The sequence below is a fragment of the Oncorhynchus mykiss genome, chromosome 16 (genome assembly GCF_013265735.2).
Source record: "Oncorhynchus mykiss isolate Arlee chromosome 16, USDA_OmykA_1.1, whole genome shotgun sequence".
NCBI classification, from domain to species: domain Eukaryota; kingdom Metazoa; phylum Chordata; class Actinopteri; order Salmoniformes; family Salmonidae; genus Oncorhynchus; species Oncorhynchus mykiss.
The window spans coordinates 77,707,772-77,731,206 of NC_048580.1; the positions used below are offsets into that span (position 1 = coordinate 77,707,772).

Genomic DNA, 23,435 nt, shown 5'->3' on the forward strand with positions numbered 1-23,435 from the left:
TCGAATTGTGCTTTTAAATAATGTATATTCTGTAAATCAGTGGTTCCCAACCAGGGGAACTAGGACCCTGGAGGTATCCACAGGGGGAACTAGGACCCCTGGGGGTACATGGCCTATCCACAGGGGGAACTAGGACCTTGGGGTACCTGGCCTATCCACAGGGAGAACTAGGACCCTGGGGGTACCTGGCCTATCCACAGGGGTTACTAGGACACCTGGGGGTACCTGGCCTATCCACAGGGGAACTAGGACCCTGGGGGTACCTGGCCTATCCACAGGGGGAACTAGGACCCTGGGGTACCTGGCCTATCCACAGGGAGAACTAGGACCCTGGGGGTACCTGGCCTATCCACAGGGGTTACTAGGACACCTGGGGGTACCTGGCCTATCCACAGGGTGAACTAGGACCCTGGGGGTACCTGGCCTATCCACAGGGGGAACTAGGACCCTGGGGTACCTGGCCTATCCACAGGGGGAACTAGGACCCTGGGGGTACCTGGCCTATCCACAGGGGGTACTAGGACACCTGGGGGTACCTGGCCTATCCACAGGGGGTACTAGGATCCCTGGGGGTACCTAGCCAATCCACAGGGGGTACTAGGACACCTGGGGGTACCTGGCCTATCCACAGGGGGTACTAGGACGCCTGGAGGTACCTGGTCTATCCACAGGGGGAACTAGGACCCTGGGGGTACCTGGCCTATCCACATGGGGGAACTAGGACCCTGGAGGTACCTGGCCTATCCACAGGGAGTACTGGGTCTATCCACAGGGGGAACTAGGATCCTGGAGGTACCTGGTCTATCCACAGGGGGAACTAGGACCATGGGGGTACCTGGCCTATCCACAGGGGGAACTAGGACCCTGGGGTACCTGGCCTATCCACAGGGAGAACTAGGACCCTGGGGGTACCTGGCCTATCCACAGGGGTTACTAGGACACCTGGGGGTACCTGGCCTATCCACAGGGTGAACTAGGACCCTGGGGGTACCTGGCCTATCCACAGGGGGAACTAGGACCCTGGGGTACCTGGCCTATCCACAGGGGGAACTAGGACCCTGGGGGTACCTGGCCTATCCACAGGGGGTACTAGGACACCTGGGGGTACCTGGCCTATCCACAGGGGGTACTAGGATCCCTGGGGGTACCTAGCCAATCCACAGGGGGTACTAGGACACCTGGGGGTACCTGGCCTATCCACAGGGGGTACTAGGACGCCTGGAGGTACCTGGTCTATCCACAGGGGGAACTAGGACCCTGGGGGTACCTGGCCTATCCACATGGGGGAACTAGGACCCTGGAGGTACCTGGCCTATCCACAGGGAGTACTGGGTCTATCCACAGGGGGAACTAGGATCCTGGAGGTACCTGGTCTATCCACAGGGGGAACTAGGACCATGGGGGTACCTGGCCTATCCACAGGGGGAACTAGGACCCTGGAGGTACCTGGCCTATCCACAGGGAGTACTGGGTCTATCCACAGGGGGAACTAGGATCCTGGAGGTACCTGGTCTATCCACAGTGGGAACTAGGACCCTGGAGGTACCTGGTCTATCCACAGGGGGAACTAGGACCCTGGAGGTATCAGGTCTATCCACAGGGGGAACTAGGACCCAGAGTGGACCTGGTCTATCCACAGGGGGAACTAGGACCCTGGAGGTACGTGGTCTAACCACAGGGGGAACTAGAACCCCTGGAGGTACCTGGTCTATCCACAGGGGGATCTAGGACCCTGGGGGTACGTGGTCTATCCACAGGGTGAACTAGGATCTCTGGGGGTACCTGGCCTATCCACAAGGGTTACTAGGACACCTGGGGGTACCTGGCCTATCCACAGGGGAACTAGGACCCTGGGGGTACGTGGTCTATCCACAGGGGGAACTAGGACCCTGGGGGTACCTGGTCTATCCACAGGGGGAACTAGGACCCAGAGGGGACCTGGTCTATCCACAGGGGGAACTAGGACCCTGGAGGTACGTGGTCTAACCACAGGGGGAACTAGAACCCCTGGAGGTACCTGGTCTATCCACAGGGGGAACTAGGACCCTGGGGGTATGTGGTCTATCCACAGGGTGAACTAGGATCTCTGGGGGTACCTGGCCTATCCACAGGGGTTACTAGGACACCTGGGGGTACCTGGCCTATCCACAGGGGAACTAGGACCCTGGGGGTATGTGGTCTATCCACAGGGGGAACTAGGACCCTGGGGGTACGTGGTCTATCCACAGGGGGAACTAGGAGCTCTGGGGGTACCTGGCCTATCCACAGGGAGTACTGGGTCTATCCACAGGGGGAACTAGGATCCTGGAGGTACCTGGCCTATCCACAGGGGGTACTAAGACACCTGGGGTTATCTGATCTATCCACAGGGGGTACTAGGACCCTGGGGGAACCTGGCCTATCCACGGGGAGTACTGGGTCTATCCACAGGGGGTACTAGGACCCTGGAGGTACCAGGTGTATCCACAGGGCGAACTAGGATCCTGGAGGTACCTGGCCTATCCACAGGGGGTACTAGGACCTCTGGGGGCACCTAGTCTATCCACAGGGGCAACTAGGACCCCTGCGGGTACCTGATCCATCCACAGGGGGTACTAGGACCCTGGGGGTACCTGGCCTATCCTCAGGGATTACTGGGTCTATCCACAGGGAGTACTGGCTCTATCCACAGGGGGTACTGTGTCTATCCACAGGGGTTACTGGGTCTATCCACAGGGGGTACTGGGTTTATCCACAGGGGTTACTGGGTCTATCCACAGGGGGTACTGGGTCTATCCACAGGGGGTACTGGGTCTATCCACAGGGAGTACTGGGTCTATCCACGGGGGGTACTGGGTCTATCCACAGGGAGTACTGGGTCTATCCACAGGGAGTACTGGGTCTATCCACAGGGGGTACCTGGTCTATCCACAGGGGGTACTGGGTCTATCTAAAGGGGGTACTGGGTCTATCCACAGGGGGTACTGGGTCTATCTAAAGGGTGTCCTGGGTCTGTCCACAGGGAATACTGGGTCTATCCACAGGGGGTCTATCTAATGGGTGTACTGGGTCTATCCACAGGGAGCACTGGATCTATCCACAGGGAGCACTGGGTCCATCCACAGGGGGTACTGGGTCTATCCACAGGGGGTACTGGGTCTATCTAAAGGGGGTACTGGGTCTATCTAAAGGGGGTACTGGGTCTATCCACAGGGGGTACTGGGTTTATCCACATTGGGTACTGGGTCTATCCACAGGGAGTACTGGGTCTATCCACAGGGGGTACTGGGTCTATCCACAGGGGGTACTGGGTCTTACCACAGGGGGTACTTGAGAAGACTCATGAGACCATTGGACTACTGGTAAAAATGCAAATGAAGGGGTAAATCAGGGGTACTCTGGGCAGAGCAACATTTAGTTGGTGGAACAGTAACCGAAAAAGGTTGGGAACCACTGCTGTAGATGTCACGATAGGATGTTCCTTTTGGTCATTTATCATTCAGTGACTCTGGACGTGACCTCGTATGTAGCCGTACGTGACTCAGTACTGGCTACTGCAGGATAATAACGAGAGTAGAAATAACAGTATTACATAAATATTCTAACTCATCACATTAAATTATGTTTTGAATCTAGATGATAGGAGAATGCACCTTTTTCAGTTCTGCATTCATTTTACTGGGCCAAACTTCTTTATATATAGCCTTGTTTCTTCTAGAAAGTCTAGATAAACCTATGAATAGTGAATTATATTTTGTTCAAGACTAGTTAGGCTATGCATTTAAGTAGAGAACTGATTGTACATTACATTTGATTAAAATAGTTTATTTTTTGTAAATAATTTTTTCATTCGGAGTACAGATTAGAATGTTGTATTCAATTATACATCTTATATTAGTTAATTTACTTAATAATGATAATCAGACTCAAATGTTTGTATTTCTCCTCTTTTCTTATGTCCATATAGGCTGAATATTCATTACCAGATTGTCCAAAGCACTCTGGTATATGGACCCCTATCACAAGGCCTTGGATCCTACGATTACAACAGTTACTTGGAAACACGACACAAGGCACCCAAACTGGATCAAGATCTGCTTTGGGGTTACTGTAGTCTGCTCTCTACCTCAATATCCAAGCCCTGGGCAAACCAAGATCACTTCACAGGTATTTTTATGAATAGATTGTGTCACTTTTTCAGATCAATTAAGTTTGTGGGAAGCTACTACTCCTTGTAGATTCACTGTGTCTGATGATGGGAAGCTACTACTCCTTGTAGATTCACTGTGTCTGATGATGGGAAGCTACTACTCCTTGTAGATTCACTGTGTCTGACGATGGGAAGCTACCACTCCTTGTAGACTCACTGTGTCTGATGATGGGAAGCTACTACTCCTTGTAGATTGACTGTGTCTGATGATGGGAAGCTACCACTCCTTGTAGATTCACTGTGTCTGATGATGGGAAGCTACTACTCCTTGTAGATTCACTGTGTCTGATGATGGGAAGCTACCACTCCTTGTAGATTCACTGTGTCTGATGATGGGAAGCTACTACTCCTTGTAGATTCACTGTGTCTGATGATGGGAAGCTACTACTCCTTGTAGATTCACTGTGTCTGATGATGGGAAGCTACTACTCCTTGTAGATTCACTGTGTCTGATGATGGGAAGCTACTACTCCTTGTAGATTCACTGTGTCTGATGATGGGAAGCTACTACTCCTTGTAGATTCACTGTGTCTGATGATGGGAAGCTACTACTCCTTGTAGATTCACTGTGTCTGATGATGGGAAGCTACCACTCCTTGTAGATTCACTGTGTCTGATGATGGGAAGCTACTACTCCTTGTAGATTCACTGTGTCTGATGATGGGAAGCTACCACTCCTTGTAGATTCACTGTGTCTGATGATGGGAAGCTACCACTCCTTGTAGATTCACTGTGTCTGATGATGGGAAGCTACTACTCCTTGTAGATTCACTGTGTCTGATGATGGGAAGCTACTACTCCTTGTAGATTCACTGTGTCTGATGATGGGAAGCTACTACTCCTTGTAGATTCACTGTGTCTGATGATGGGAAGCTACTACTCCTTGTAGATTCACTGTGTCTGATGATGGGAAGCTACTACTCCTTGTAGATTCACTGTGTCTGATGATGGGAAGCTACTACTCCTTGTAGATTCACTGTGTCTGATGATGGGAAGCTACCACTCCTTGTAGATTCACTGTGTCTGATGATGGGAAGCTACTACTCCTTGTAGATTCACTGTGTCTGATGATGGGAAGCTACCACTCCTTGTAGATTCACTGTGTCTGATGATGGGAAGCTACCACTCCTTGTAGATTCACTGTGTCTGATGATGGGAAGCTACCACTCCTTGTAGATTCACTGTGTCTGATGATGGGAAGCTACCACTCCTTGTAGATTCACTGTGTCTGATGATGGGAAGCTACCACTCCTTGTAGATTCACTGTGTCTGATGATGGGAAGCTACCACTCCTTGTAGATTCACTGTGTCTGATGATGGGAAGCTACCACTCCTTGTAGATTCACTGTGTCTGATGATGGGAAGCTACCACTCCTTGTAGATTCACTGTGTCTGATGATGGGAAGCTACCACTCCTTGTAGATTCACTGTGTCTGATGATGGGAAGCTACCACTCCTTGTAGATTCACTGTGTCTGATGATGGGAAGCTACCACTCCTTGTAGACTCACTGTGTCTGATGATTTTTTATTATTTTACCTTTATTTAACCAGGTGGCTGGTTGAGAATACATTCTCATTTGCATACTGTGACCTGGCCAAGATAAAGCAAAGCAATGTGACACAGACAACAACACAGAGTTACACATGGAGTAAACAATAAACAAGCCAATAACACAATAAACAAGTCAATGACACAGTAGAGAAAAAAAATAATGTCTATATGCAGTGTGTACAAAAGGCATGAGGAGTTAGGCAATAAATAGGCCATAGGAGCGAATAATTACAATTTAGCAGATTAACACTGGAGTGATACATGAGCAGATGATGATGTGCAGGTAGAGATACTGGTGTGCAAAAGAGCAGAAAAGTAAATAAAATAAAAACAGTATGGGGATGAGGTAGGTAGATTGGGTGGGCTAGTTACAGATGGACTATGTACAGCTGCAGCGATCGGTTAGCTGCTCAGATAGTTGATGTTTAAAGTTGGTGAGGGAAATAAAAGTCTCCAACTTCAGCGATTTTTGCAATTCGTTCCAGTCACTGGCAGCAGAGAACTGGAAGGAAAGGCTGCCAAATGAGGTGTTGGCTTTAGGGATGATCAGTGAGATATACCTGCTGGAACGTGTGCTACGGGTGGGTGTTGTTATCATGACCAGTGAACTGAGATAAGGCAGAGCTTTACCTAGCATAGACTTATAGAAGACCTGGATCCAGTTGGTCTGGTGACAAATATGTAGCGAGGGCCAGACGACTAGACCATACAGGTCGCAGTGGTGGGTGGTATAAGGTGATCTGGTAACAAAACGGATGGCACTGTGATAGACTGCATCCAGTTTGCTGAGAAGAGTATTGGAAGCTATTTTGTAGATGACATCGCCGAAGTCGAGAATCGGTAGGATAGTCAGTTTTACTAGGGTAAGTTTGGCGGCGTGAGTGAAGGAGGCTTTGTTGCGAAATAGATAGCTGATTCTAGATTTGATTTTGGATTGGAGATGTTTAATATGAGTCTGGAAGGAGAGTTTACAGTCTAGCCAGACACCTAGGTATTTATAGTTGTCCACATAATCTAGGTCGGAACCGTTCAGAGTAGTGATGCTAGTCGGGCGTGCGGGTGCAGGCAGCGAATGGTTGAAAAGCATGCATTTGGTTTTACTAGCGTTTAAGAGCAGTTGGAGGCCATGGAAGGAGTGTTGTATGGCATTGAAGCTCGTTTGGAGGTCAGTTAGCACAGTGTCCAAGGAAGGGCCAGAAGTATACAGAATGGTGTCGTCTGCGCAGAGGTGGATCAGGGACCCGCAGCAAGAGCGGCATCGTTGACATATACAGAGAAAAGAGTTGGCCCGAGAATTGAACCCTGTGGTACCCCCATAGAGACTGCCATAGGTCCGGACAACATGCCCTCCGATTTGACACACTGAACTCTGTCTGCAAAGTAGTTGGTGAACCAGGCGAGGCAGTCATTAGAGAAACCAAGGCTATTGAGTTTGCCGATAAGGATACGGTGATTGACAGAGTCGAAAGCCTTGGCCAGGTCGATGAAGACGACTGCACTGTACTGTCTTTTATCTATGGCAGTTATATCGTTTAGTACCTTGAGCGTGGCTGAGGTGATGGAAAGCTACCACTCCTTGTAGATTGACTGTGTCTGATGATGGGAAGCTACTACTCCTTGTAGATTGACTGTGTATGATGATGGGGAGCTACTACTCCTTGTAGATTCACTGTGTCTGATGATGGGAAGCTACCACTCCTTGTAGATTCACTGTGTCTGATGATGGGAAGCTACCACTCCTTGTAGATTCACTGTGTCTGATGATGGGAAGCTACCACTCCTTGTAGATTCACTGTGTCTGATGATGGGAAGCTACCACTCCTTGTAGATTCACTGTGTCTGATGATGGGAAGCTACCACTCCTTGTAGATTCACTGTGTCTGATGATGGAAAACTGCACCATTTATTCTGTATTTTGGAAAGCTTTATGTTTTAAAACTGCCTGTTTCTTTGTTCTGTATTCCAAATGAGATGTCAGAGAGGATGTGGTGCATGTGGTGCATGTGGTGCATGTGGTGCATGTGGTGCATGTGGTGCATGTGGTGCATGTGAAAGCGTCCATGGCAGTATTCCACTTGAAGAAGGTGAATCAAACATTGACCAGACGTCACCAACAGTCCACACACAAACACACACCAGAGTTGGACGTTTTATGAGAACATCATGCGGACTGGTAAGCCCTCAGTATAACACTCTGTTGCAAGCTTTGGAGAAAATGGCCCAACATCACCCTTGCTTCCTACTGGACTCTTCTCCTGAAGACACATCCCAGTGGAGGCAGTGGATTGACTACTTCAAACTATCATTGACTTTTACTTTCTACAAGTATGTCTGTGGTAACTACCTAGGCACTCTGATATATTCATATGAAAGGTATCCTCAGGTAGCAATGGCTTCATGAGACCAGGCAAGCTTCTGTCTGATAGCGATGGCTTCATGAGACCAGGCAAGCTTCTGTCTGATAGCGATGGCTTCATGAGACCAGGCAAGCTTCTGTCTGATAGCGATGGCTTCATGAGACCAGGCAAGCTTCTGTCTGATAGCGATGGCTTCATGAGACCAGGCAAGCTTCTGTCTGATAGCGGTGGCTTCATGAGACCAGGCAAGCTTCTGTCTGGTAGTGATGGCTTCATGAGACCAGGCAAGCTTCTGTCAGATAGTGCTGGCTTCATGAGACCAGGCAAGCTTCTGTCAGATAGAGATGGCTTCATGAGACCAGGAAAGCTTCTGTCTGATAGCGATGGCTTCATGACACGAGGCAAGCTTCTGTCTCATAGCGATGGCTTCATGACACCAGGCAAGCTTCTGTCAGATAGCGATGACTTAATGAAACCAGGCAAGGTTCTGTCTGATTGCGATGGCTTCATGAAACCAGGCAAGCTTCTGTCTGATAGCGATGGCTTCATGAAACCAGGCACGCTTCTGTCTGATAGCGATGACTTCATGAAACCAGGCAAGCTTCTGTCTGGTAGCGATGGCTTCATGAGACCAGGCAAGCTTCTGTCAGATAGAACTGGCTTCATGAGACCAGGCAAGCTTCTGTCAGATAGTGATGGCTTCATGAAACCAGGCAAGCTTCTGTCAGATAGTGATGGCTTCATGAGACCAGTCAAGCTTCTGTCAGATAGCGATGGCTTCATGAGACCAGGCAAGCTTCTGTCAGATAGAGATGGCTTCATGAGACCAGGCAAGCATCTGTCTGATAGCGATGGCTTCATGAGACCAGGCAAGCTTCTGTCAGATAGTGATGGCATCATGAAACCAGGCAAGCCTCTGTCATCTTCACAACGATAAAATAAATAAACAACCAACATGCAACACTAGAGGAAAAAGCATTCCTTGACAAATACACACATCCTGCTAAAGTGAACAGCAGTTACTGACAGATGATGCTGAACAGGGCCTGCTTGATGAGGGAGTATCCATGTCCCTACTTGATGGTGATGACCCGGAGAGTATCCATGTCCCTACTTGATGGTGATGACCCGGAGAGTATCCTTGTCCCTCCTTGATGGTGATGACCCGGAGAGTATCCATGTCCCTACTTGATGGTGATGACCCGGAGAGTATCCATGTCCCTACTTGATGGCGATGACCCGGAGAGTATCCATGTCCCTACTTGATGGTGATGACCCGGAGAGTTTCCTTGTCCCTCCTTGATGGTGATGACCCGGAGAGTATCCATGTCCCTCCTTGATGGTGACGACCCGGAGAGTATCCTTGTTCCTCCTTGATGGTGATGACCCAGAGAGTATCCTTGTTCCTCATTGATGGTGATGACCCGGAGAGTATCCTTGTTCCTCCTTGATGGTGATGACCCAGAGAGTATCCTTGTTCCTCCTTGATGGTGATGACCCGGAGAGTATCCTTGTTCCTCCTTGATGGTGATGACTCAGACCTGATAATGGATTTAAGGAAACTGAATGGCAAACCACAATCCTCATTCCAGCCCTTTTGGGATGAAGTACAGAAGTATGTTGATGAATACACAGCTCAGGTCAACAGTCGCAGACATGGAGAGTACTCGTTCTTAACTTTTGACATTTTTGTTGAGGACTTGGGTGACATAGTGGAAAAGCGGCTTCCACGAGAAACAAAAATCCCATCAACACAGTGGCTGCAGTTTACTCCCAAGAATCCATGGACCAAGTCTGCTCTCCAGTACACAGGAAGTTTTGACCTCAAGTTCATGGTCCAGTCTTGGGTGATCAGGAAGGGACATCAAGACTCAAAGTTTGCTGCAGTACAGTGGAACTACATGAAACAGTTTGCCTGCTTGTGGCAGCAGAAGTATGAAAGTGTGGATGATAAGGCAGTCATTCCTGTCGGAGAACCTGGTCAGCTTTTAGGTACCTGTTACAGAGGCAGGCATCTAAGCATTGCTCATATGGCTGGGGAAGTTCTAGCAGCTTCAGTGGACTTGTACCATCTATCATGTTGATACCAGACGTCCCAGCATCTCCATCTGGGTCATTCTATAAAGAGAAAGTGTATGTCATGGACAAGGTTTTCCAGCCATCCAGTACTCTTTGACACACAGTTAAAAATCTCTGCATCTTTGGACAGGGGAGCAACTTTGGTTTTAGAAGTTGGGGGGAAATAATAATATATACAGTTGAAGTCAGAAGTTTACATTCACTTAGGTTGGAGTCATTAAAACTCACTTTTCAACCACTCCACAAATGTCTTGTATAGTTTTGGCAAGTCGATTAGGACATCTACTTTGTGCATGACACAAGTAATTTTTCCAACAATTGTATACAGACAGATTATTTCACTTTATCACAATTCACTGTATCACAATTCCATTGGGTCAGCAGTTTACATACACTAAATTGACTGTGCCTTTAAATACCTTGGAAAATTACAGAAAATGATGTCATGGCTTTAGAAGCTTTTGATGATTGACATAATTGGAGGTGTACCTGTGGATGTATTTCAAGGCTTACCTTCAAACTCAGTGCCACTTTATTTGACATCATGGGAAAATCTAAAGAAATCAGCGAAGACAGCAGAAAAAAAATTGTCGACCTCCACAAGTCTGGTTCATCCTTGGGAGCATTTTCCAAATGCCTGAAGGTGCGAGGTTCATCTGTCCAAACAATAGTATGCAAGTATAAACACCACGGGACCATGCAGCTGTCATACTGCTCAGGAAGGAGACGCATTCTGTCTCCTAGAGATGAACATACTTTGGTGTGAAAAGTGCAAATCAATCCCAGAACAACAGCAAAGGACCTTCTGAAGATGCTGGAGGAAACATGTACAAAAGTATCTGTATCCACAGTAAAACAAGTCCTATATCGACATAACCTGAAAGGCTGCTCAGCAAGGAAGAAACCACTGCTCCAAAACCGCCATAAAAAAGCCAGACAATGGTTTGCAACTGCACATGGGGACAAAGACCGTACTTTTTGGAGGAATGTCCTCTGGTCTGATGAAACAAAAATAGAACTCTTTGGCAATAATGACCATCGTTATGTTTGGAGGAAAAAGGGGGAGTCTTGCAAGCCAAAGAACACCATCCCAACCGTGAAGCATGGGGTGGCAGCATCATGTTATGGGGGTGCTTTGCTGCAGGAGGGACTGGTCCACTTTACAAAATAGATGGCGTCATGAGGGGGGGAAATTATGTGGATATATTGAAGCAACATCTCAAGACATCAGTCAGGAAAGTAAAGCTTGGTCGCAAATGGGTCTTCCAAATGGACAATGACCACAAGCATACTTCCAAAGTTGTGTCAAAATGGCTTAAGGACAACAAAGTCAAGGTGTTGGAGTGGCCATCACAAAGCCCTGACCTCAATCCTCTAGAAAGTTTGTGGGCAGAACTGAAAACGCGTGTGTGAGCAAGGAGGCCTAGAAACCTGACTCAGTTACACCAGCTCTGTCAGGGGGAATGGGCCAAAATTCTCCCAACTTATTGTGGGAAGCTTGTGGAAGGCTAACCAAAATGTTTGACCCAAGTTAAATAATTTAAAGACAATGTTACCAAATACTAATTGCGTGTATGTAAACTTCCGACACACTGGGAATGTGATGAAAGAAATAAAAGCTGAAAGAAATCATTCTCTCTACTATTATTCTGACATTTCACATTCTTAAAATAAAGTGGTGATCCTAACTGACCTAAGACAGGGAATTTTTACTTGGGATTAAATGTCAAGAATTCTGAAAAACTGAGTTTAAATGTATGGCTAAGGTGTATGTAAACTTCCGACTTCATTCCCATGTCATCCTCTAAGACATATATACTCCAAACAGCCTACCCGACCGTCCGGATGTGTCCGCATGGTCCTAAAGCATTGCCTCGTTTTGTATCACATTCCAATTATAAAATTGGGGGGGGGGGGGACAAAAATTCAATTACAAAATGTAATTGGAGGGAACTACAGTGAAGATTGAGTCTCTCTCATCAAGTTACATTTCGATCAATCTGATGGTGGTCTAGACCACGAAACCATCTATGGTTTTGTTCAAGCCTCTTGACATGCTTATCACCTGGTGACACCCTGCCTAAACTTGGGGCTGCAGGGGACTGCCCCGGCCATGGAGAAGATGGAAAAATCAAAAGGGAAAGCGTGTGAAACAGTGTAGCACCATGACGAGCCTAGGTGAAACAAACAACCAAAAACCCAGACCTGAAAGAGACCTTTGAAAAGAGCCTATATCCTGTTGCAGCCGGTTTGACTGACTTAACTGGAACAGCAGCCCGCAACACACGTGAAATTGTCAATAGTGCGCAACAATTCAACATCATTGATATAGAAGTTGACATGATGCATGACCTCAGCAGGAAGGGCCTTGACAAGGAACTGTACAAGCGATTCCAAATCAGATTTACACATGGTAAGCAGATATTATTGCGAGTGTTGCAAAATGCTTGTGCTTCTTGTTCCGACAGTGCAGAATATCTAACATGTAATCTGATAATTCCACAACAACTACTTAATATACACAAATCTAAGTAAAAGGATAGAATAAGAATATGTACGTATAAATATATGGATGTGCAATGACCGAGCGGCATAGGGAATGCAATAGGTGGTAAAAAATATGGGATGAGTAATGCAGGATATGTAAACATCATTATTAAAGTGGCATTAATAAAGTGACTAGTGATCCATTTGTTAGTGTGGCCAATTATTTCAGGTCTGTGTGTAGGCAGCAAATAAAATAAATGTTATTGATCACATACATGCGATTTTTGCTGGTGTACCGAAATGTTTGTGCTTCTAGCTCCGACAGTGGAGTAATATCTAAGTAATATCTAACAAATTACACAATATATACCCAACACACACAAATCTAAGGAGGAATGAATTAAGACTATATACAAATTTGTGAGGTTTTTAGGTGACAAATTTCTTTAGCCCCCTGAGTTTGAAGACGGCTAAGTTGCGCCTTCTTCACCACACTGTCTGTGTGGGTGGTCCATTTCAGTTTGTAAGTGATGTGTAGGCCATGTAACTTGAAGCTTTCCACCTTCTCCACTATGGTCCCGTAGATAGGGGGGTGCTTCCTCTGCTGTTTCCTGAAGTCCACGATCATCTCCTTTGTAATGTTGACGCTGAGTGAGAGGTTGTTTCCTGAAACCACACTCCCATAGCCCTTACCTCCTCTCTGTTGGCTGTCTCGTCATCGTTAGTAATCAAGCCTAATACTGTTGTGTCATCTGCAAACTTGATGATTGAGTTGGAGGCATGCACGGCCACGCAGTCATGATGTTTCCTACCTTCACCACCTAGGGGCGGCCTGTCAGGAAGTCCAGGACCCAGTAGCACAGGGCGGGATTCGGACCCAGAGCCTCAAGCTTAATGATGAGCTTGGAGGGTACTATGGTGTTGAAGTCAATAAACAGCATTCTTACATAGGTATTTCTCTTGTCCAGATGGGATAGGGCAGTGTGCAGAGTGATGGCGGTTGCATCGTCTGTGGATCTATTGGGGCGGTAAGCAAATTGAATTGGGTCTAGGGTGGCAGGTAAGGTAGAGGTGATATGGGTAGGTTTTAATAGTCACAGTGGGTACTACATCTCCTATACACTTCCTGATGAACTCGGTCACCATATCCGTGTATTCATCTAGATTATTTTTGCACGCTACCTGGAACATATCCCAGTCCACGTGATCAAAACAATCCTGAAGCGTGGATTCCAATTGGTCAGAACAGCGTTGAATAGTATGAAGCACCTGGACTTCCTGTTTGAGTTTCTGCCTATAGGACGGGAGGAGCAAGATGGATTCGTTATCAGATTTGCCGAAAGGAGGACAGGGGGGAGGGTCTTGTAAGCATTCCGGAAGATTAAATAGCAATGTTCGAGAGTCTTGGTTGCGCGAGTAGGACAGTCAATATGTTGATAGAATTTTGACATCCTAGTCCTCAGATTTGCTTTGTTAAAATCCCCAGCTACAATAAATGCAGCCTCAGGATGTGTGATTTCCAAGTTTCTATAAAGTCCAGTGAAGTTCGAGGGCCATCGAGGTTTCGGCTTGAGGTGGGATGTAAAACGGCCGTGGCGATGACGGAGGAGAATTCTCTTAGGAGATAATTTGGTTGGCATGTAATTGTGAGGTATTCTAGGTCTGGTGAACAAAATGACTTGAGTTCCTGTATGTTCCTAGAATTACACCATGAGTCGTTAATCGTGGAACACACCCCTCAGCCCTTCTACTTCCCGGAGAGATATTTACTCCTGTCTGCATGATGTACTGAGTATCCTGCTGGCTTTACCGACTCCGACAGAGTATCCAGAGAGAGCCATGTTTTCGTGAAACAAAGTATGTTCCAGCCCCCGATGTCTCTGGAAAGAAAGCTTTGCTCGAAGCTCATCAACTTTGTTATCCAAAGACTGGACATTAGCCAGTAATACAGTGCCCTGCGAAAGTATTCGGCCCCCTTGAACTTTGCGACCTTTTGCCACATTTCAGGCTTCAAACATAAAGATATAAAACTGTATTTTTTTGTGAAGAATCAACAACAAGTGGGACACAATCATGAAGTGGAACGACATTTATTGGATATTTCAAACCTTTTTAAAAAATCAAAAACTGAGAAATTGGGCGTGCAAAATTATTCAGCCCCTTTACTTTCAGTGCAGCAAACTCTCTCCAGAAGTTCAGTGAGGATCTCTGAATGATCCAATGTTGACCTAAATGACTAATGATGATAAATACAATCCACCTGTGTGTAATCAAGTCTCCGTATAAATGCACCTGCACTGTGATAGTCTCAGAGGTCCGTTAAAAGCGCAGAGAGCATCATGAAGAACAAGGAACACACCAGGCAGGTCCGAGATACTGTTGTGAAGAAGTTTAAAGCCGGATTTGGATACAAAAAGATTTCCCACGCTTTAAACATCCCAAGGAGCACTGTGCAAGCGATAATATTGAAATGGAAGGAGTATCAGACCACTGCAAATCTACCAAGACCTGGCCGTCCCTCTAAACTTTCAGCTCATACAAGGAGAAGACTAATCAGAGATGCAGCCAAGAGGCCCATGATCACTCTGGATGAACTGCAGAGATCTACAGCTGAGGTGGGAGACTCTGTCCATAGGACAACAATCAGTTGTATATTGCACAAATCTGGCCTTTATGGAAGAGTGGCAAGAAGAAAGCCATTTCTTAAAGATATCCATAAAAAGTGTTGTTTAAAGTTTGCCACAAGCCACCTGGGAGACACACCAAACATGTGGAAGAAGGTGCTCTGGTCAGATGAAACCAAAATGGAACTTTTTGGCAACAATGCAAAACGTTATGTTTGGCGTGAAAGCAACACAGCTGAACACACCATCCCCACTGTCAAACATGGTGGTGGCAGCATCATGGTTTGGGCCTGCTTTTCTTCAGCAGGGACAGGGAAGATGGTTAAAATTGATGGGAAGATGGATGGAGCCAAATACAGGACCATTCTGGAAGAAAACCTGATGGAGTCTGCAAAAGACCTGAGACTGGGACGGAGATTTGTCTTCCAACAAGACAATGATCCAAAACATAAAGCAAAATCTACAATGGAAGGGTTCAAAAATAAACATATCCAGGTGTTAGAATGGCCAAGTCAAAGTCCAGACCTGAATCCAATCGAGAATCTGTGGAAAGAACTGAAAACTGCTGTTCACAAATGCTCTCCATCCAACCTCACTGAGCTCGAGCTGTTTTGCAAGGAGGAATGGGAAGTTTGAAATATCCAATAAATGTCGTTCTACTTCATGATTGTGTCCCACTTGTTGTTGATTCTTCACAAAAAAATACAGTTTTATATCTTTATGTTTGAAGCCTGAAATGTGGCAAAAGGTCGCAAAGTTCAAGGGGTCCGAATACTTTCGCAAGGCACTGTATACTCGGAAGCGGTAGGTGGTGTGTACGCCTCCTAAGTCGAACCAGCAGGCCGCCTCGAGTGCCTCTCCTCTACCGGTGAGGTTATGAGTCGGCCTCTGGAAGAAGTTTGATTGCTCCGGGGAGACTGAACAAAGGATCTGGTCCAGGGAAGTCGTATTCCTGGTCGTAATGCTGGTAGTTCTGGTGAGTTACCGCCGCTCTATATCCAATAGTTTTTTCCGGCTGTATGTAATGACACAAAACATTTCCTGAGCTAATAATGTAAAAAATAGTACATAAAAAAACAAAATACTGGATAGTTTTCTATGAGCTAGTCGCTGTGGATGTTCAGATGTGTGTCCACTGTGGATGCCCAGATGTGTGTCCACTGTGGATGTTCAGATGTGTGTCCACTGTGGATGTGCAGATGTGTGTCCACTGTGGATGTTCAGATGTGTGTCCACTGTGGATGTTCAGATGTGTGTCCACTGTGGATGTTCAGATGTGTGTCCACTGTGGATGCCCAGATGTGTGTCCACTGTGGATGTTCAGATGTGTGTCCACTGTGGATGTTCAGATGTTCTTGAAGGGGGAAGAGGTGGTGAGGCACAAACAACAATTCCGAAAAGTCAGGTCCATGAACACTGTGTGTAAACAAGAAGGAAAGCAGTTCATTACAAGTTTAAAAAAACACTATAGGGACCAGAACAAGCCACTTGCTATCAAATCTGCCAATGTACCCTTGAGCAAAGCACTTCACCCAAATTTCTCCAGGGTCACTGTCAATAATGGCTGATCCCTGGCCGTGACCCTACTCTCCGAGCGTGTTTTAGGGGAGTGGAATATGCAAAAAACCTTTTCCAGTTAATACCACACACTTTTACAGGTCACACACTTGAACATATGTGAAACAGGACAAATACACCCCCCCCCCCCCCCCCCCCCCCCCCATTTTCACCTCTGAATTTGGAGTCATTTTATTTCGGGTGGATATTTCTTCCATTTTCTGCTCGTCAATTAAATTAGTATGGCCTTATGTAACATTACAGTGTCATAAAGTTATACAGTCAATTAAATTAGTATGGCCTGATGTAACATAACATCGTCATAAAGTTACATGGTCACACATCATTCTTTCTGTCTCTCTCTGTCTAGGCCTGGTGATGTCAGCTATAACAGTGCTCATCTTGGTGTTGTATTTTGTCATCCAGACGTTCGTAATAGAAGGTGAGATGTTTTTATATTGGCAACAAGCATAGGAAATGTTCATGTCGATGTGTTGCAGGTTGAGTCAATAATGTTGTTGATGTGTTGCAGGTTGAGTCAATAATGTTGTTGATGTTGTGTTAATGTTGTTGTTGTGTTAATAATGTTATTGTTGTGTTAATAATGTTGTTGTTGTGTTAATGTTGTTGTTTTGTTAATACCGTTGTTGTTGTTGTGTTAGTAATGTTGTTGTTGTTGTGTTAATAATGTTGTTGTTGTGTTAATAACGTTGTTGCTGTTGTGTTAATAATGTTGTTGTTGTTGTGTTAATAATGTTGTTGTGTTAATAATGTTGTTGTTGTTGTGTTAATAACGTTGTTGTTGTGTTAATAATGTTGTTGTTGTTGTGTTAATAATGTTGTTGTTGTTGTGTTAATAATGTTGTTGTTGTGTTAATAACGTTGTTGTATATTTAAGTGATAATGCCAGAGAATCAGGTTTTTGTTGGATATATTGGCACGGGTGTTGTTAGGCACGAGAAGAGGTCTGTTGCTCTGTCTCCTCCTCTGTCTCCTTCTCTGTTTCTCTGTCCCCTCTGTTTCCTCCTCTGTTGCTGTCTCCTCCTCTGTTGCTGTCTCCTCCTCTGTCTCGTCCTCTGTTGCTCTGCCTCCTCCTCTGTCTCCTCCACTGTTGCTGTCTCCTTCTCTGTTGCTCCGTCTCGTCCTCTGTTTCTCTGTTTCCTCCTTAGTTTCTCTGTCACCTCCTCTGTTGCTTTGTCTCCTCCTCTGTTGCTGTCTCCTTCTCTGTTGCGGTCTCATCCTCTGTCTCCCTCTCTGTTGCTGTCTCATCCTCTGTTTCCTACTCTGTTGCTGTCTCCTCCTCTTTCTCCTTCTGTTGCTCTGTCTCATACTCTGTTTCCTACTCTGTTGCTGTCTCCTCCTGTTGCTCTGTCTCATCCTCTGTTTCCTCCTCTGTTGCTTTGTCTCGTCCTCTGTCTTCTCCTGTCTTCTCCTCTGTTGCTCTGTCTCATCCTCTGTTTCCTACTCTGTTGCTGTCTCCTCCTCTTTCTTCTCCTGTTGCTCTGTCTCGTCCTCTGTTTCCTCCTCTGTTGCTTTGTCTCGTCCTCTGTCTTCTCCTGTCTTCTCCTCTGTTGCTCTGTCTCATCCTCTGTTTCCTACTCTGTGGCTGTCTCCTCCTCTTTCTCTTCCTGTTGCTCTGTCTCGTTCTCTGTTTCCTCCTCTGTTGCTTTGTCTCGTCCTCTGTCTTCTCCTGTCTTCTCCTCTGTTGCTCTGTCTCGTCCTCTGTTTCCTCCTCTGTTGCTCTGTCTCATCCTCTGATTTATCCTCTGTTGCTGTCTCCTCCTCTGCCTCCTCCTCTGTCTCGTCCTCTGTTGCTCTGTCACCTCCTCTGTCTCATCCTCTGTTTCGCTGTCTCTTCTGTTTCCTCCTCTGTTGCTGTCTCCTCCTCTGTTTCCTCCCCTGTTGCTGTCTCCTCCTCTGTCTCCTCCTCTGTTGCTGTCTACTCCTCTGTTTCTCTGTTTCCTCCTCTGTTGCTCTGTCTCCTCCTCTGTTTCGTCCTCTGTTTCTCTGTCTCCTCCTCTGTTTCCTCCTCTGTTGCTCTGTCTCCTTATCTGTTTCCTCTGTTGCTCTGTCTCCTTTTCTGTTTCCTCCTCTGTTGCTCTGTCTCATCCTCTCTCTCCTCCTCTGTTGCTATTTTTCCTCCTTTGTTGGTCTGTCACCTCCTCTGTCTCGTCCTCTGTTGCTCTGTCTCCTCTTCTGTTTCCTCCTCTGTTGCTGTCTCCTCTTCTGTTTCCTCCTCTGTTGCTGTCTCCTCCTCTGTTTCCTCCTCTGTTTCTCTGTTTCCTCCTCTGTTTCTCTGTCTCCTCCTCTGTTTCATCCTCTGTTGCTCTGTCTCCTCCTCTGTTTCCTTCTCTGTTGCTGTCTCCTCTGTTTCCTCCTCTGTTTCTCTGTCTCCTCCTCTGTTTCTTCCTCTGTTGCTCTGTCTCCTTCTCTGTTTCCTCCTTTGTTTCTCTATCTCCTCCACTGTCTCTGTTTCCTCCTCTGTTTCTCTGTCTCCCTCTCTGTTTCCTCCTCTGTTTCTCTGTCTCCTCCACTGTCTCCTCCTCTGTTGCTCTGTCTCGTCCTCTGTTTGAGGCAGAGTTTTTGTTGTCTGCCACCTCCGCCATTGCCTTTTTGAAAATCTTCTGTCCATTATCGTTCAGTTTGTATGCACAGCTTGATTGGCCTGTATTGCCGCAATGCGTAAAATGTGATTTGATTGGCGTAAAATGTGATTTGATTGGTCACTGACTAAACAACAATAAGCAGTTTTTTATGGCTCTGAGGGGCTCTTGCAAACTTTCCGTGCCCTCATTATCTACTATTATGGATAACAAAAAAAAATACTCTGAAAAAATACTCAATTACAGTTAAATATAGTTACTTCCACCCCTGGTTTCAGATTATTTTGTGCACCCAATAGAAATTAGGGTTGCCGTCAATAATGGCTGATCCCTAACTGACCCCACTCTCCGAGTGTGTTTTTAGAAATGGTGAATAATGTATTGTCATTTTGGAGTCACTTTTATTATAAATAAGTATAGAATATTAATGTGGATGCTACCATGATTATGGATAATCCTGAATGAATGAGTGAGAAAGTTTGAGGGTCAAAGATTATACCCCTAAAATATGCTAACCTCTCACCATTACCAATAACAGGAGAGGTTAGCATTTTATATCATACCCCCAAGACATGCGAACCTCTCACCATTACAATAACAGGGGAGGTTAGCATTTTATATCATACCCCCAAGACATGCTAACCTCTCACCATTACAATAACAGGGGAGTTTAGCATTTTATATCATACCCCCAAGACATGCTAACCTCTCACCATTACAATAACAGGGGAGGTTAGCATGTCTTGGACCCTCTGTAACTTTCTCACTCATCATTATTCACGATTCAGTCAGGATTATCCGTAATCATGGTAACATTAAACATTAAAAGGGTTTAGAATAATATTCTGTTCTTATTTACTGTAAAAGTTTAAGTGCTCTAGTTTCAGTTGGCGTTAAGGTGACGCTAGTGTCAAACACACCCTCTTTGGTAATTCCGAACTGTAAAAGCCAGCGCTCCGCTACTTTCCAACACTTTTATATGAAGAATGATCACTACAAACACACTGCAGATTAAAAGGTCCTGAGAACGTGGATATACGCCTCCCTCAGCGCTCACCCCTAAAATGTAACATGATTTTCCAGCACTGGGAGTGAACTCGTGATACTCAGAGCCGGAATGCGCTACATAGGCATCCTGAGAAAACTGTGAAGACTGATGATACCTGATATAATTTTTTATTAGGCCTTCTTTAAGCCTGCCTTAAACCATAGCCTTAGCCTTGGAATGAATAGCTAAACTGTTAACCTCTGAGTTGTTTCTGTTTTAAACCTGTAACCATGCAGAATAAATATGTAAAAAAGACACATCACATTTTGAAGGGAAACTATGAGATCTTGTTAATCAGAGGTCGGAGAAGTGGAAATATTTTAGGTGTCTTTAAAATGTGCTCAAATGTGCCAATTTCAAGCAGTGCTATTGTTGATATTTAAGACTCACCAAAAGCTAGTTTTAGCGGTAACGCAAGTGATTATGGCATCGATTTTGCCAGTGGAGGTGAACAGAAGCCTAATCAGTAGCTAATCAATAAGCTAATCAGTAGCCTAATCAGTAGCTAATCAATAAGCTAATCAGTAGCCTAATCAGTAGCTAATCAGTAGGCTAATCAGTAACCTAGTCAGTAGACCTAATCAGTAGACTAATCAGTAGCCTAATCAGTAGCCTAATCAGTAGGCTAATCAGTAGCTAATCAGTAGGCTAATCAGTAGCCTAATCAGTAGACTAATCAGTAGCCTAATCAGTAGACTAATCAGTAGCCTAATCAGTAGCCTAATCAGTAGGCTAATCAGTAGCTAATCAGTAGCCTAATCAGTAGCCTAATCAGTAGACTAATCAGTAGCCTAATCAGTAGCTAATCAGTAGGCTAATCAGTAACCTAATCAGTAGCCTAGTCAGTAGCTAATCAGTAGACTAATCAGTAGCCTAATCAGTAGGCTAATCAGTAGCTAATCAGTAGGCTAATCAGTAGGCTAATCAGTAGCTAGTCGGTAGCCTAATCAGTAGCCTAATCAGTAGCCTAGTCAGTAGCCTAATCAGTAGCCTAATCAGTAGCTAATCAGTAGCTAATCACTATGCTAATCAGTAACCTAATCAGTACCTAATAAGTAGGCTAATCAGTAGGCTAATCAGTAGGCTAATCAGTAGGCTAATCAGTAGCCTAATCAGTAGGCTAATCAGTAGCCTAATCAGTAGCCTAGTCAGTAGCCTAATTAGTAGCCTAATCAGTAGCCTAGTCAGTAGCCTAGTCAGTAGCCAAATCAGTAGCCTAATCAGTAGCCTAGTCAGTAGCCTAGTCAGTAGCCTAATCAGTAGCCTAATCAGTAGCCTAGTCAGTAGCCTAGTCAGTAGCCTAGTCAGTAGCCTAATCAGTAGGCTAATCAGTAGCCTAATCAGTAGGCTAATCAGTAGCCTAGTCAGTAGCCTAATCAGTAGCCTAGTCAGTAGCCTAATCAGGAGCCTAATCAGTAGCCTAGTCAGTAGCCTAATCAGTAACCTAGTTTACCATTCACGTGGCAAAATCACCAACAGGGATTACACGTAATCTGTTACATGTAAGAGATTACAAAAGGGATGTAAGAGTTTACCATTTTTTAAAACTATAATCTGTTACATTAACAGCAAAAATATTGTAATCAGATTACATATACTTTTGAAAAACTAGATGATTACTTCAAGGATTACTTTTAAATTCAGAAAGAATGTTTGGGGTCAAAAAATACTGAAAAAAGGAGCAAATTTAAATGTGTTCCACCTGAGCGAGTCTGACCACCAATTAGAGAACACTATGATGTCATACCAAATGATAACTACCAATCAGAGAACACTATGATGACACACCAAATGTGTTTGATGGATCGCGGGAGAAGAGCAGGAATAGGCTTTTGTAGACCACAGTCCAAACTATGACTTCCAATTGTGCTGTTGGCATCCAAAGATGATCCAACTTGAATAAACGCTTGGAGGTATGGATGACAGCAGTGGTGTAGTCTACGGTGATACGGACATCACTTATTATTGATATCTACATAGCACATTGATGTGAATCACACTGCTGCTCTCTCATTTAGCTATTTGCGCCTTATGGATTGTGGATGGCTGTTCACAAATATAAATTTCTATTTGAACCCAATAATGGTTAAATTCAAGAAGTTTAAGCTGCCTATCAATCATTGTTTTTGAAACCAGTGGACAGCCAGTGAAAAATGCGCACTTGCAACAGCTGCATAGTGCAGATTCCAGCCTATGGAATTATATAACATTGGGGCTTTTATTGCTCAATCTATTCCTGCTAATGGACACATGCTCAAACTGGCACACTTTTGATAGACTTAAAGGAGCAATCTGTAGTTTCTACATGCATTTATAAAAATAAAATAAAAAAAATATATATATATCCATTGATTCTCAAATAATATAATTTATAAATGCCTCATCAGTTTAGTTCAACTGTCACAATCCATCAGAACCCAAAATATAAGCTTGTTTTACTCTAATGTTTGTAAACATTGTAAATGTAAACAAACACTGTATAGCTTCATAACATGGATAAAACAAGATGTATTATATAATGGATGGTCAGTCCTTCCACTCTGTCTATTAGTCTGAGAGTGGTTATATTTCTCCAGTCCCCATCCCTCAACTTTTTACCAAAACAGAGGCGGGGCAACCATTTTGTTATTGTTTATCTGTGGATTTGCCCTTTAAACAGCTGCATATTATCAAGATATCAAAGTGTCACCAACAAAAAAGTAAACAATAGGCCTAGCAAATTACTTGGTACTGGTACCCCCTGTATATAGCCTCCACATTGACTCTGTACTGGTACCCCCTGTATATAGCCTCCACATTGACTCTGTACTGGTACCCCCTGTATATAGTCTCCACATTGACTCTGTACCAGTACCCCCTGTATATAGCCTCCACATTGACTCTGTACTGGTACCCCCTGTATATAGCCTCCACATTGACTCTGTACCGGTACCCCCTG

At 45.2% G+C, this 23,435-nt stretch overlaps 1 protein-coding gene across 2 annotated transcripts in view; it reads left to right on the forward strand.

The window, feature by feature from the left end:
- The window catches only part of LOC110515266 (plasma membrane calcium-transporting ATPase 3-like), a 174,949-nt gene that overhangs the window by 50,161 nt on the left and 101,353 nt on the right, over positions 1–23,435 (forward strand). For both annotated transcript variants that reach the window (XM_036947843.1, XM_036947844.1), the window contains exon 10: positions 17,217–17,288. In XM_036947843.1, the coding sequence (XP_036803738.1) occupies positions 17,217–17,288 (72 nt within the window). The remainder of the gene's footprint in view (positions 1–17,216; positions 17,289–23,435) is intronic.